We start from the raw sequence: 15,881 nt of genomic DNA on the forward strand, positions 1-15,881 counted from the left end.
GATCCATTAAGCCTAGTTAAGAAAGTGAAATTTATGGGGAGGAAACATCTGGAACTGCTTGGAATGTAAAGGAACTGGGAGGAACCACTGTTTGGGCTTGTAGAGAGCAGCCCAGACAAATGGGATTCCATGTTAGGACAGAATTGCAAAATTAGTCCATGAAAGGGATGGCATCGAGGAAGTGCATCTGCTATTAAGTGAAGCGTTTTAATACAATGGCTCCTGGATTTGCTCTTGAAATATTAATTGAAATGGGGATGAGTATGAGGGCTGTCACATGAACAGAAAACTGGCAGAAAGATCATAAATACTGGCTAAGCTGAGCCAAGGCAACAGAAATAATGAAAATGCTGCCTAATTCCCAGCCATGAACCCTGTGTAGACTTAATAAATATTAATTGATAATAATGAACTATAGTACAGGGTGGTAAATTAGTGTGAGACAGGCTGCTGAAATACAGCTAATACATATACAGTTGGTATAACATACACTGATAAATGAGAAGAAAGGAAATCAAAATGATTTAGCTCTGCGATGCATTATGCCCGCACCAGGAAGGGGGGAGGGGGTAAGAGGATGAGGGAGCAGCAAGAAGGGACTAGAGGAAATTAAGAGGATAATTCAGGATCACAACAGAGCTTTCTTAGGGTCTCGGCAATTCCTCAAGTATAATCTAGGCACCTTGGAGTCCTACTCTATTCTTTTAAGACACGGAGTTTTTCTCAATAAATTTCTGTTTCAGGGACCTCATGGACACCACAGATTAAATCTGGACCAATTTCACTGAGGGAGGTATGAAAGCTCTCCTTCTTGGGAAAGCCCACCCTGATGAATACAGCTGGAAGAGCAACCTCCTTTCAAAATCCCATCACTCTTGTTCTTTGCACCACTGTATACCTCCTGGTATTACTATGATTTGTGTATATGTGACTAGACTTTGTAAGGTTTTGCCAAACGGAAATCATGCTTTGCATTTCTTAACACATAAATCTTCACCCTTAGTATTTCACAGTGCTTTGAACTTAGTAGGTGCTCAATTCCTGTTCCGATCAATTAGAAATGCTAGAGAGGAAAACAGGCACCTATAAGAGAGAACACCCAGCTGACTCCAGGGTTTGAGGACCAGCTTCTAAGGAGATCGATGAAAGCTCTACCTCTTGTTGTGGACAAAGCACTAGAGAATCTGCCAAAGGAACAATCTGAGGCTGCCAGAGGAGGATACAGAAACCTCGGTTGCCATGGAAACTTGTATGATCTGATGATTCCCATTGTTGAAAGATGGTGAGACACCAGGAGAATGACAAGCAGATTCCTGAGCCCTAAGAAAACAGAACATGCCAAGCAAACATCTCTGCTCACTTGTACTTATTTCTTAAGATGCAGTATCACCATCTATCAATAATAGCATTTACAAAGGATTTTCAAAATGTTTCCAGCTCCTATTTTGATTAAGTGATCTCTGAGATGCCAAGTATGAGCAGAGCTATGTCTGAGACAGGCAGACAACATTCACTGCAGCAGATGGGTACAGGTGATAGAACCAGGCACTTCTGAGCTCTTGCTCTGGGACCTGGGTAAGGTAAGCCATCTGTGTGCAGGTCCTGTGGGCCCAGCTTGCTAGACTAATGGCACAGGAAGCTACCTAACCATTCTTGGGTCACAGATACCTTTGAGAATATGATTATAGCTATGGACTCCCTCCCCAGAAAAATGTGCACATATGCACATACATATAAAATTTAATACTATATACTTTAGAGAATTCAAAACCCCTGGAGCCTTTCCATAAATTTGCCCTATCAAGCACTCCAGAACTCAAGAGGGTCCAGGTATTTTGTTAAGAATCTCTGATGCAAACACAAGTCTTTATACATAAGCTAGAATCATCCTTGGTAAAACAGAAAATGTTGCCATCCCAAACTTCTGAACCAGTGCTCAGGGCCTCCTCCAGGTAGTGCCCCCTTCCTCCATACCCAGTACTTCCTGCTAATGGGTACTTAGCCCATGAACGGCTACTCACTGGTAAGTTCACTCACTCATTCATTCATTGCACAGAGTGTTTTCCATGTATCAGACTTTAGGGACCCAAATGTGAGTATGACATGGCTCGTGCCCTCTTGGAGCTTACAATTCAGCTCAGTCAGGGCTGAGCTGCTTCCCAGGGGATACTGGGCAATGTCTGGAGACAGTTCCATTGTCACAGCTGGGCAAGGGGTGCTCTTGGCATCTGGTGGATAGAAGCCAGGGATGCTGCTGAAAATCCTGCAATGCCCAGAATACCCCGAACACCACAACAAAGAAGCACAGGGTCCAAAATGTCATATAGAGTGAGACACCCTGATTTAAGGTGGACAGTCATGAGACAAAGTGTTAAATGCAGTGATGAAGACCAGAGGTAAATATTATGGCAGCTCAGGAAAGGGCATTTTAATAAGAATTCTGGAATATATGGTTATGGTGGCAAACTTCCTTACTTTCAATGATGGACAGAAGGCAGGTGAAGGGAAGAGGAGGCATTTGGGATGAGCCACCACCATAATGAAGGCAGACATTCCCTTGTGCAGTACCAGAGGGGGAGGCATCAATTTCAAGTGGGGAACGAACAAAAGGCATTTGGTAGGGGGATGTCCTCATAGGAAATGATGTTGGTCTCTACCCAGCCCCATCAGTCAGTGGCTCAGCCAAAAGAATATGCAACCATTAGATAGGCTCATCACTCCAGTTATAAATCCTGTTGCATCCTGGGCAACAGCTAGACATTGGATATGCCCTGTCATTCACCACTCCTCCCTACTCTACTCCCATTCCAGTCAGTATCCTCATTGTGTACATGTGTACACCACAACGAGTCCTCATGTGGGTAAAAACACAAAATTATAGATATAGGGTATATATTAGGTATTATATAGATATGCTGTTATAAACTTTAATCTCTACAGAATTTGGCTCCAAGTCCTGATTAATCAGAAAAAGCACAAGACCAGAAATCAGACCTAGACCAAGTTCCAGCACATGCAATCTTTTTTCCTTGTGGCCCCCTCTCTCCCCACCTCAAGCACTTTGACAATTGTTTTACTGAAATTAGGCCTGGTCTCTGTCATCGGCAGGCGCAGAGATGGCAGGTGTGCTGATACACCTGCAAACCTCAGCCCTGTTGAAGCTGGGGCTGTTTAATGTTGGAAAGCACCAGGCAAGGAGATCCCAATCACTGGCAAACAAGGTTTTCTGCTTCTGAGCTGCTAGCTGTGGAGTAACAGCATGATCTGGGGGCAGCCGGAAGGGAGTTGAAACCCCACGTCTACCGTACAACAAGTTCTATAGCTCTGAGGAAGTTCCTTACCTTGTTAGGCTTCAAATTTTTTATTCATAAAATAGAAATAATTAAAGTTCCTATCTTAAAGAGTATCATGAGTACTGAATGACAATTTCTATCTAAAGCACTGAGCAGAGTGTCTGGCACACAACAAGGCTTGGTAAATTTCAGCTATTCTCACCAAGTGGAAGGGAGCCATCTTGGTCCACCCTGGAGCCATCTTGGTTCATGGTTGGCTCCGCTGCCTGCACATGTTGAGCCGTCCGCTAAAGTGGCTTTCATGGTAGACCTTACCACCATCCTTGTGCAGGGACCATGCAATCTTCTCTGTATCATTCCAATTTTTAGAATATGTGCTGTTGAAGCAAGCACCAAGATTTTTTTAAAAAGTAATCTCTACCTTCCGTGCAGGGCTCAAACTTACAACTCCAAGAGTCACGTGTTCCACCAACTGAGCTAGCCAGGCACCCCACTGGAATTTACCAGTCCCCACTGCTGACATAGTCTATGTCTGCTGCTTGGGTGTATTCTATTTCTGTTCTTTTGTCCCGCCTTCCATTCAGACCATTTCAGCAACAATTCTGTTCATATCTCCATCCTCCCTCCCAGCACTGTTTGTGGGCAGTTCTGGTGTTTTCCTGCTCATCTGGGCCCCTTTAAGACCCTTAGCAACCAGGTATTTGTGGCTGTACCCACCTGGCTAAGCCGCTCTGTCTTCTCCCAGCCCATCCACACCAAATCTACCCAGAGCCCCCAGGGGTCTGTGCTGCTGAGGTAGCTGAGCAGGACATTCCATTCCTCCAGCATGTTCTTGACCTGCCATGATGGGCTCAGCTAGGCTGTTGGACAGATTCACTGGGTAAATATGCATTTAAGCATCTGACACTTTTCTTGCTCCAACATCGCCTTCTGTCGAGGAGACGCAAAGATTTGGCACAACACTTTGGAAAGGTAGCTAACCCAGGCCAAAGCTCTTTCTGTTCTCCACCTGTTGCTTTTTCCCCAAAATGGGGTTTCCCACACCTGGCTCCAGTGCATGGTCTTTGTCCTTCTCGGCACACCCAGGGGGCAGCTGAGACAGTAGTCCTGTTGAGGGCATGAAGCAACTGGGGAATCCAAACCTCCCTCTTATTCATTGACCTTTCTCTACTTGACACTCACTTGAAAAATCTCAAACTATCTTGGTATCAGAGCACAAAGGTCAGGACTCCTGGCCAGAGGCACTGAGTAAACCATATTTCATACATGCTTCCATTAGTAGAAGGGGATCAAGGCTAGCTAGGATTTGAGTAGCTAGAAACCTCTAGCAACCTAGTGGCCTGTGCTCTGCACAGCACTTCTACAATGAGAGGTAGCCCAATTACAGCACCAAGAGAGTCAAGAAAGCACGGGTATGCCTGAAGCACCACAAAAATACAGATTTTTGGGGTAGTTTTCACAATCCATTGGCTGCACTGAGCAATACCAACAATGCCCCTGTTTTGCATTTAGAAAAAGACTCAGTGAGTTCTGAGCTTTCTAAAATATGAACCTTTGCTCTTGGGTACACACATCTTTGCTTGACATCCTAAACTTGCTCCCTTGCCTGCCTCAACATATTGCTCATCCTGAGGGTAAACACAAGTCCCCATTCAGAAAGTCAGCACCCAGAAAAAGTGAACTAGACCTTCAGGTTTCCCATTTGTCTACCATGTACAGATATCCTCTAGAATCCAGCCTGCTGCCACTGTAAATAAAGTTTTATTGGAACATAAGCCATGTCCATTTATTCATGTATTGTCTGTGGCTGCCTTCAGGTTCCCACAGCAGAGCTGAGTACTTATGACTGCTCAGCTGGCCTGGGAAGCCTAAAAGGTTCATTATTTGGCTTTTCACTGAGTGTGCTAGAAACTCTGCTTTAGAATTCCTTCCAGTCACTAACCTGGGGTGAAATTACTGAAGATAAAGCAGTACAGTTTTACGTTTGTGAATTTGTCAGGGTTCTGTCCTCTGTAAATAGAATTATAAATGCAACGATAAATATAGAGAGATTTATTATAAGGGATGGAGTCATGATTATAGAGGCTGAGAAGCCCCATGATGTGCTGTCTGCAAGCTGGTAGCCCAGGAAACCCAGTGCTGTAGCTCCAGTCCAAACCCGAAGTCCTGAGAACCATGGGAGCCAAAAGCCTAAGTCCCACTCCAAGTCTTAAGTCCTGAAAAAAAGGAGCACTGGTGTCTGAGGACAGAAGAAGATGTCTCAGCTCATGCAGAGATCAGATTTGCTCTGTCTCGACATTTCTGTCCCATTCAGGTCTTCAGTCAATCAGATGATGCCCTCCCACAGTGGTGAGGGCGAACTTCTCTACTGGGTCTACTGATGCCAATGCTAATCTCGCAGACACACCCAGAAGTAATGTTTTACCAGAGCCTAGTTAAGTTGACACATAAAATAAACCATCACAATTTGTTATAAGGAAGAAGTTTCTCTAGGGAAAAAATAATTCCACAATGAAATGAGTTGTTAGCAGAGGGTATAGGACAATATTTTGGGGTTGCCCCTTTCTTCTCTGCTCACCCACCAAATTCTCCGCATCGCTTCAGCTGTCATACATGCGCTACTGAAGCAAGCTCTCAAACTGCTAACTCCAGCTCCTCCCCCGCAGTACTCCTTACAGCCTCCCCCCGCCATGACTTGGCGCCTCTCACAGTCAACGCCACACCATTTACCTCCTCTGTGTTATATCACTTTTCCTGCTGATCAGGTCAGCTTCAACCAATAAACGATGATCTTGTATCAGTCAGGGGGCTCTGCAGGAAAACGATGGCACATGCACATCATCTAAACTGAGAAGATTTTGGTAAAGGAACCAGACAATAAAGTATGGGCAGACCTAAAGCAGACCAACAGGAGACGGGCTGGCGACATCCAAGTGTCATTACTACTAAGAAGCCTGAAGGGACATGGGGAGAGGGAAGGTGCCAGAACACAGAGAGACCTGTGGTTTTGTGAGAGAGGGTTGCCCAACAAAAGCTGTGACCTTGGGTAGAGTGGTCCAGTCACTGTGGTCTGGGACCAGGCAAGGAGAGAACAGGAAAGCCATCACCTTGACCTCTCTTCCTGACCTCTGATCTCGTGCTAGGTCCCCTCATTGGCCAAACCCAACTAGATGCCAGAAAACAAGATCCTTTTGATACGGTCCATGTGGCACATCTTCCGGGGGTGCACAGCCAGGCAGAGAATGCTGGAGTGGATCTACACGGAAAAGTGGTGACTGTCCAACACATCCCAGAGCTACTACAATGTCTTAAATGTGACGTAGGTTTTCTAGTGCTGCTTATTGTTTGGCTTCATGTGTGACTGTGGAAGGCCTAATCACTCTAATAATTTGGATACAAACCATCGAGAGGCTGAAGGATGAATTGAGGGGCTTGGTGTGGGGCCTTTCCTGCTCTCGTGAGTTTATCAAAATTGCCCTGCTTAGGAGCTGAGGATCTAGTGTGGCCAACGTTTTGCCTTTCTTCTGGAAGGGGAAAAATGGAATGGGTACCACGAAAGAATTTGTCATTCATGAAAAGAAATTTACTCCTATCTGTGTCTAAAAGCAAAAGTAATTTTTCCTCAAATTAAAAGGGAATTTCTGCTATTGAAATGTGAGCTGGTAAAAAAAAAAAAAAAAAAGATAATTCACTTCCCAGCCTTCTCATCAGTTAAATGTTATCACGGCCACAAGTATCAAATAGCTATATAGGCAGCCAGGGAATGATCCTTGCAAATAAAAAAGCACAGTGTGAAATGCTGACTTTTTCTGATCAAAAAGCATCCTGGGGTAGGCAGAACAGCTTTGGGTCAAGAAGAGGCCTCGATTTCTGGGGTGATTTTTATTGTTATCAGAGAGAAGACTGTACTTGCCGCGGACATGCGGCTCCTCGGCACACTCCTACTGGGGAAGGCAAACTTGTAGTCACTTGTCTTTCTCTCAGGGTACTTACCCCCACATTGAAACATATTTTTCATTTCATTACCTGTCACTTTCTTCTTAAAAAGGGTGATTTATCAAGTAAAAAAAATCAACATCAAAGAACACTTCAATGCTACTGGGACGTGCGCGCTCTCTCCCTCTCTCTCTCTCTCTCTCTCTCTCTCTCAAACCCTCCCGGTGTCCTGTCCTGAAGGCAAAATTGTTACTGAAGACCACGAGTGACCGTCCCCCAATGGGGAGTTTTTTTCAGTACCCAGGCCGTGAGTTTCTTTATTCTGTGGTCCCGCCAGCCTACAAATGTAAAAGCTGTTGCAAGGGAGCTATAATTTCTATTCAACACTTCATGATTTGATTATGTAAAATAAAAAGTATAATGAAGTTAATAGTACCTTGTTCTTACTGCACATTATGATGAATTTTTTCCCCGCAAAATGTGAAAGTGGAAATTACCTCTGGGCCTTCTAATTCTCAAAAATGTGGGTCATAATGATTACTGTGGTGGAATTTCAAGACTTTAGATTTAGTATATTTCTCTTTCCTCTATTCAGTTTTCCAAAGGGACATCTTCTCTTACCGGGATTTTATGCAGTAAAATGTAAGGCAGTGAAGTGAGGGGTAGGAGACCTGCGTTGCACGCTACTTGTGGGAACTCGAGAAAAACACTGAACCTCACTGAGGAATACTTTCTTTTGCAAAGTGAGGAGGCTGGATAACCCAGTCCCAATCTAGCACTCTATGATTAAAAAAAAAAAACAAAAAAAACACATAAAGTGGAATAAAGTAAACACGCCTTGAAAAAGAAGGGCCGCATACGATGCCAGGTGTTTCCCCTTGTATTTTCCAGTAACCCTTATTCAGAATCATCATCTTGTGTTTCTCTCCTAGTTATTTGTGTGGTTTCAGCAGGGAGCCAAAGAGAAGGGCAATGTCTTGGGTTCAAGTTCTCTACAGGCCAGTGAGCATTGAGCTCACCCTTGTCTACCTCTCTCCCTGACAGTCTCAAGAGAATTCACGCAAGGGACTCTCAGTGGGTCTCACTCTCAAAGTACCAGCTCAAAATGAGTACTCTTGCTGTCACTGCCTTGGCATCTTATATGAGGAAGGAACATAACGCTAAAACAGAAGTCATATTTATAGTCACGTGGCCTAAACTGTAGCTCATGCAGTGGCATTTAAGGCCTCCCATACCCCAGGCCACCTGCTCATAAGACAGCATAGTCTTTCAGGATTTTCCCAATCATGCACATGCAGACTGAACACTTAATCTACCTCCAGGAAACAAGGAAGATATTGCACTAGTGTAAGAACTCTCCTTAAGCATCATTTGGGGAGATTTAATAGGATTAAGTTTCTCAGGTGGTGCCAAGCAACAGGTTTTTATTTTCACAGTCTTCTTTGATGCTGTTAAGTCAGAAAATGGATCTGCAGGCCCTGCAAGACTCAGGGCAGAGCCATGCGCCAATGGGAACCCAAGCTTGGTTGTGGACTTTCAACGAGCACTGCTACTATGACAGGCTTTGATTTATGCTCACAGTCAAGCCTGTCCCTGAGCAAAATTTCAGTATGGACAACGGTTTCATTAAGACTGTTTCCTCTTTCTCTGATTTTCAGGTACCCGATGCCCTCAGGGTAATTTGCTGCCTCTCCTCTCCCCTCCCTGCCCCAACCCAGTCCTGCATCCCAGCACTCCCTGCTCTTCATCCTATTGTTTACCAATTCCCTCCACAAAAGTTTGCTCAGCTGCTTAACATTTGGGAAAGATCCAAGACCTTTTATTAATGAGTGCTACTATGAATTATTAAAAGACAATAGCTTAGCATGCTTGCATGGATAGCATCTTTACACATTCTCTGGCATGGAAGGCAGAATTTGGGATTTTAGGGACTAATCAGCAAGGATATTTTTGGGTTAAGAGAACGTTTCCTGCACCTGCAGGGCGCCTGGGTGGCTCAATCAGTTAGGTGTCTGACTCCTGATTTCGGCTTGGGTTGTGATCTTGGGGTTGTAGGATCAAGCCCCACATCAGGCTCTGTGCTTAGCTCAGAGTCTGCTTATCCCTCTCCCTCTGCTCCTTCCCCCAACTTGAGCTCTCTCTCATAATAAAAAAATTTTTTAATAGGAGAACCTTTCCTGTGCTGCTCATATTATAATATATGAGCATCTCTGTCCTCTGTTTCGATATATGACAGACCCTATTGGCAGGTTAATAGGTAAAAAGTGTTTTCTTTAGAAAAGGAGGGGCTGAGAAATTATCTTTTTATACTAAGTTTTCCCCCAAAACTATCCCCAGGGAATAGACATAAATACACACACACACACACAGGCTATTTGCATCACATTCACCCTGGAAGACAGAAAGCCCTAAGACATGAGAAGAGGGCACATCCTTTGGGAGGAGAATCTAAAATGCTGTAAGAGTTCTTAGCCTCCAAAGGTAGGCTGGTCAGCACACAGCCCACACAGACACAGAAATTGAATCTAAAAACAAGAGAGGAACTAGACACAAAAGTTTAATGTAATTCTTTTCTCTATTTCCGGAAACTCGTATCCAGCAACAGTTTGTGACATTAAGTCTCAGCAATTATGGGGTAACTAGCTAGTCTTTACACTGGCGGAGCCAGACCTATAGCAGCAGAGTGGGAGAAGTGCAACTGACAAATCCAGTCAACAAATATTTGATTGGAGTCCGACCCGGACTCCAGGCCAAGTGCTGGGAGCACACAAATGAATAAAGCACATCCTTCCACAACATGCAAAAGAAGGAGCTGAGCGAAATCTCTATTTCAGTAAATGAGCAAAAGAGAAAGGAATGACTCGATTCCTTGCTCTGTTCACATGCATTAGTGAAGAGAAGGGGTGATGCACACGTCTGAGCTCAGAGAGCAGCCAACCTTCCGAAATCAGGGACTTAGTCTCTTTCCTTGGACTAACCAGATTCTCATATACGAAAGCAAACACAACCAGGTTGTTAAGAATGACGCCCATCAGCATTCACATTCTTAGAAAGAAAGTTTATAAATAATTGAACTCTGGTACGTACCTAAGAAGATCTCAGGGACTCTTCACTCTTCAATATTTGAAGCTCTATTACATTCTCACTCAACTTATCCCCCAAATGAAGATAAATGGGTGATGGAACAACTATATATAGGCTTGGCATTTGGCATCAGCTTTACAGTAGTGTTTTTCTATAGGTTAAAGTCTACTTCAGCTGGAATTAATGTAATTATATATAATGTTGACAGATTATGACATTTGCCTATTAAGACACTATACAAACATTCCAATAATTTGCTGGCTTTTGACTTTGTAAAAAATAAATGAAACCAAATCCCAGGGGATGTGGCTAATGGGGTAACTGGAATAGAGGTTCAAAAGCACAAGGTTCAGGAAATAACAGTCAAAGAATAATGCATTTTAAGCCAAAACATATAGTGGTAAATGAATATTTAGTACTTACCACAAGACTGCTGTCTAGAGACAGCCTTTTTCCAAAGTCCCTTTTCTCAAGCTGTCTCTTTCCCTCCATGGGTGAAGTTATTTATTTTCCTTTGTGATTTATAAGAATTCCCCTTCTGTTTCCAGGGTCACTGCAAAAAGTGAGCATGTGTTTTACCATCCAAGTGAATAGTGTTTAGACCCTTGTTTTTAGCTTTCTAACCAGAAACAAGTGTTGCAGCCAAAATACCCAGACCTGAATCATAAATGCAGAACTGGGCTCTCTCAACTCAAAAGACCTCTCCGTGTTGCAAATGTCAGAGTCGTCTTTACGGAGGCCCCTATGTTTTTATAGGTCTTGCTAATGGAGTTGGGGAATGGGTTTGCAGGTTGAATCAGCAGACTGTGGAAAAAAACAGTCTGTTTCATGCCACGCTTGCTCCACACTCGCCCTCCCTCTATCAGCCAGAATCATTCTGTTACTGTGCACATAGATCCTGTCTGCAAATTCCATGAGATCAAACTGACAAAACCAGGCTCCATAACCAAGAGTGGCTGAGCCCAAGGTCCGAGGACAGGAAACTGAAACCTGAACATTACTGCCAATATTTCCTTGCAAAATATTTAATTTAAACAGATGTGGGGAACATTATAAGAGACATTCCCTCTAGGACAGGTAGATTCCTCATGAATGGTGGAGGACATGTCATTGTCAAGGAGTATTTGAACACGCGTTGCATTTTACTGTATCGGATATAAGTAATCCCTGTACTCCACTGTGGTTGCTAGCTCTAGAATGACTAAGTGCCCTGGTTAGCAAGAATATATTATGTGTATTAAGCACTTGCTTCCAGTCTTCACAAAGATATAAATGGCCTGAAGTAAAAGAAACCGGTTTTAGTCCAGGCTTTCCTACCCATTCACCAAGTAACCTTGGACACGTCATTCAGCCTCTCTGAAACTCACCTTTCTAACCTGCAAAAAACAGATAACATTGGTGACCAAATGATAGACGTACAATGATTTAAAGGCAATAAACTCAACTTATGTGTAAGTTATAATTATGCACAGATTACTTTAAAAACCAGCTAACCTTAAATACTAAGTTAACGTAATCTAATACATCTTTGATGATTCAGGACGCACTTGGAGGTACAGAAATTGCTCATAACCCACACAAAACACATAGCCATCGTCCTGCTGTCATAGAAAAGCTGAACTTAATAGCATAGTATACCAGTCAGCTTTTGATAAAATTGAAAAGAAGTATTATCCACAGCCCCCTCAATTGATCCAACTCTAATGAGCTTGTAACAAAACCTGACCTCACAGACCCCAACATATGGCCTCTTGCTCCTTGTTTCCCCCACCAGGAGGAGGGCTGGGACAGCAGTGCCCCAGACAGGGTATGCCCAAATGATGGTCTGTGGTAGGAAACCGATGGACTCCCTTCCCAGCCGTAGACTCTGTCCTCCATCCACTACCTCTCACTTTTAGGAACACCAATTTCAATTCATTACTCATCCACTCAGAATCTCCTGGGAGTCCATTCTGAATTCAGGATATAAAACCAAAATTTTCAACATCATGTTCAAGGTCTACTTCCTGCCAAGTTGCCTTTTACAGTCCGTGAATATGTGAGACACATTCCTGAGACCACACTTTGGATCACACCCCTCACCTCCATCGGGTCTAATTCTCCCCTCTCTAGTACCTGGCGTTAAGTCCTATCTCCTTCACGGGATCTTCCTGGTCACCCCACCGGCCAAAGACTTCTTTCTCTCCCACGTTTCATGGGACTCCATAGGGACTCACTTATTAACCACCATCATCACCCAGCACAGTTTAAATATAGGAAGTTCTTATTATTTGCTGGTTGGTAGAGCCTAGTAGTTAAGAACAAACTCTTGGCAGCATTTTCCAGAATAAAGTTAGTTGCATGCTATTACTATCAGCAAAACTATTAGTCCAGTGAAATTTGTTTTAAGGGCTTGCCTTTCCTATTTTCAGCTGTTCCCATCCACTTTGCTGCCCCCTCCTCATCTCATTGTGAGATATATGCGCTATATGCACTCACTCGTAGCTCAGAATACTTTCTGTAATGATGGCTCCAGCTAGAGGAGGTCCACCAAAAACATAACCCCCTTACTCATTTTCTTCTTGTCTTTTCTCATTTATATATTTCTCACCCTCCTAAATCATACTCCAAAGAGCCCTGGCATTTGGTGGGTCACAATAGATAATCCTTTGGCATGTGGTATGTATTTATTAAGTACCTAATGTATGAAGGACCCAGTACTTATGTGTTAATAACACAGCCATGTATAAGAAAGACTAGGTTCCTGCTTTCATGGAACTTCATGGAAGATACAGGAAATAAATAAGCAAACAAACAACTCCAAACCCTGAGAGGTATCTGCTTACAGAAGGAAATAATCCTCAGGAGGCAGTATTATGGAGTGTCAAGCATCTGGACAGGGAGAACACTTTAGACAGAATGGTAAAAATAGAAGCCAGTCGTATAAAAATGCAAGTAAAGAGCATTCCAGATGGAGGGACCAGTCTTTCTGCTGGGAAAAGCTGGAAAGAGGTTTGTGTGCCCCCAGAATAGGGAACCAGTTTTTTAGGAATGAAGAAGCTGGGAAGACAACGTGTGAGGAAAGTTCTAAGCTATAAGCAACAATTACATCACACAAGGGTCTTGTAGGACAAGGTAACTTGTTTGTTCTGAGCATAACACTTTATCTTAAGGTTTGATTACTCCTTACTAGCTGATAACATTAAACAATTTAATCTCTGTAGGCTCCAACTGATTCATCTATAAAATGGCATTAATGCTAAGACCTTTTTCATAGTGGGGTTGTTATGATGATTAACCAGATGATCCATTTAAAGAGTTTTCCCACTACCTGGCACATAGTAGGCAAGCTTTAAATATCAGATATATGGATCATCCCTTCCAGTAAGTGTGATTAAGCTCTTTCATAAGCAATGCTAGTGATTGGATTTTATGCTCCATAATAGGCTGATGAGACTGTCATTTTGGGAAACAGGGATCCTTTTGACAGTTCTCAAACAGCCTAGTCTGCTATATGGAAGGCTGATTGAACAGTTTAACCTGGTCAGTAGTGCAAATTATGTAGGCAGAGATTAACCTTCAAAACATTCAGCAACTGATAAGGTATAGGGATTAGCCAATCAGAAGGACAGGGTCAATGACAACTAGTAGTACAGCTGCAGCCGTATGTCCTGGCCAGTTACCACCCTAAATGTATGCACTACCTCCATCCCAAGAACTTGAAAATTCACAAATTATACCATAAACAATCATGGAAAGGATCAAAATAAAGTTATCCAAAAGGATCAAAGGAAGACCATGCTAGAAACAAAATGGCAATCAGGATGTGTCAACATGAAAAGGGGAGGAGTCCACAATGGGCAAGTCAGGAAGCCTGACAGGCTCCACCTCCAGCATTGTCGAGGAAAGAGATGTGCCCACATTTACGCATACCCAGAAAGGACTGCAAGTCTAGAAGGAACATGAGTATGTAAGATCCCAGACACTTTGGTATTAGGCTGGCCATCTGTATCATCCAACAAACTCCCCTCCTCAGAGACCACTGCCATAAAGCAACCTTCCAATTTTATTTGATTCCCAAGTCATTTTTCTTATAGAAGAAGAATGTGCAGACCAGCAAATATAAGGAGGCAATCTTTTGTAAGGTTACATTTTTAATAAAAATTTGCAATTCAGCATCTGACTCTTTACATTCATCATTTATGTATTTGCTTAGTATATTAGTCAGCTTATGCTGCCGTAACAGAATATCACAGACTCGGTGGCTTAAACAATAGAAATGGATTTTCTCACAGTTCTGGAAACTGGAAGTTCAAGATCAAGGTGTTGACAGTGTTGGTTTCTGGTGAGATATCTTTCCTTAGCTTGCGTCTGGTCGCCTTCTGTGTTCTCATGTGACCTTTTCCTTTGTACACATACTTGTGGTGCCTCTCTGTTTTCTTTGTCTTATAAGGACATCAGTCCTATTGAATGAGGCCCCACTCTTAAGACTTCATGTAACCTCAAATACCTCTTAAAAGATTGTATCTTCAAATATAGTTCCTTTGTGGGTTAGGGCTTCAACATGAATTTTCAGGGGATACATTTCCAACCATATGAGTTAATGTCAGATTTCAAAGTCTGATCATTTCTCAGGGTACTCATAATTGCAGAGTCTAAAACCTGACAGAAGACTCTGGATGTCGGTGGGTACTCCCAGACCCTATCCCTCTCTGCTGGTTAATTCACTGTTGGATTTCACCATCATCACTACCACCCACCCATCCCTGCCTTCCCCTACTATACTCTTCTCTTTATTGCAGGTCTAGAGGTGCAAACATTATCAAGATTTCTTAGTCAGTTGGCCAACTTGGATTCTGCCGATAGGAGGCGGTGAGAGATCAGAAGGCAACAGGAAGGGGAAAGCCCTTCTGCTTCTAGCTGCAGATAAGCAGCATCAACAGCAGGTGACCGCATGACCCAGTAACTTCTGTGAGTTCTCCAACAAGCTCAGTATAAAAACAGGCAGTAGCAGCTTCCAAGTCTTTGAGTACCACCAACTTAAGCCTTTTGCTCCTCCAGCTTTCCCAACAGAGTTGCATTAAAAAATTCCTTGCATTGACTCTCTCCCTACTTGAAATATCTAGAGTAGTTTCTCTTTTCTGAGGTTGACAATAATTGATTCACAACCCATAGAGACGTCATTGGACAGGCAGCCAGTCTTCCTTGAGCAACTCCTGGTCTCTTTTTTGTTAGTCTTCTGAGCAATAGTGTGGAATTAAAAATCCTACCAGACACTAAGTTCCTGGAGAGCAGGGACAATATTTTAAGTTCTATGTTCTCCTAGGTAGTATAATGCCTGATGCATAATAACATGGCAGACACTCAATGAGCATTTGTTGTTCGCTTGAATAAATGAATAAATGAATGTTTACAGCTGTCTTTGTGAACACATAAAAAGCAGGGTGGCAATATAACATTGCTAAAGCAAAGAACTGCTATACACATTTATAACCCTGAAATTACTTTTATAGCCAAACACACAGACATACTCAAGCCTCAAAGAAAACATTTTAACATGATTTTAAAACTATTATCAACCTAAAAATT

The 15,881-nt window shown here is 43.0% G+C and overlaps 1 protein-coding gene and 1 non-coding gene across 14 annotated transcripts in view; both read right to left on the reverse strand.

Moving 5' to 3' along the window:
- The window catches only part of NCKAP5 (NCK associated protein 5), a 950,566-nt gene that overhangs the window by 806,509 nt on the left and 128,176 nt on the right, over nt 1–15,881 (reverse strand). For 10 of the 13 annotated variants that reach the window (XM_034654439.1, XM_034654443.1, XM_034654438.1 and 7 more), the window contains exon 2: nt 10,737–10,866. The exons of 2 other annotated variants lie outside the window; for them this stretch is intronic. In XM_034654439.1, the coding sequence (XP_034510330.1) occupies nt 10,737–10,805 (69 nt within the window). In that variant the 5' untranslated portion in view covers nt 10,806–10,866. Of the gene's footprint in view, nt 1–10,736; nt 10,867–15,881 lie in introns of those variants that run through there. One more of the 13 variants, XM_034654451.1, reaches the window with a different exon arrangement.
- Nucleotides 3,580–3,686, reverse strand: LOC117801259. Its single transcript, XR_004623783.1, has one exon. It is a non-coding gene; the product is annotated as a U6 spliceosomal RNA (small nuclear RNA).

Source organism: Ailuropoda melanoleuca, chromosome 2, assembly GCF_002007445.2.
Source record: "Ailuropoda melanoleuca isolate Jingjing chromosome 2, ASM200744v2, whole genome shotgun sequence".
Classification (NCBI taxonomy): domain Eukaryota; kingdom Metazoa; phylum Chordata; class Mammalia; order Carnivora; family Ursidae; genus Ailuropoda; species Ailuropoda melanoleuca.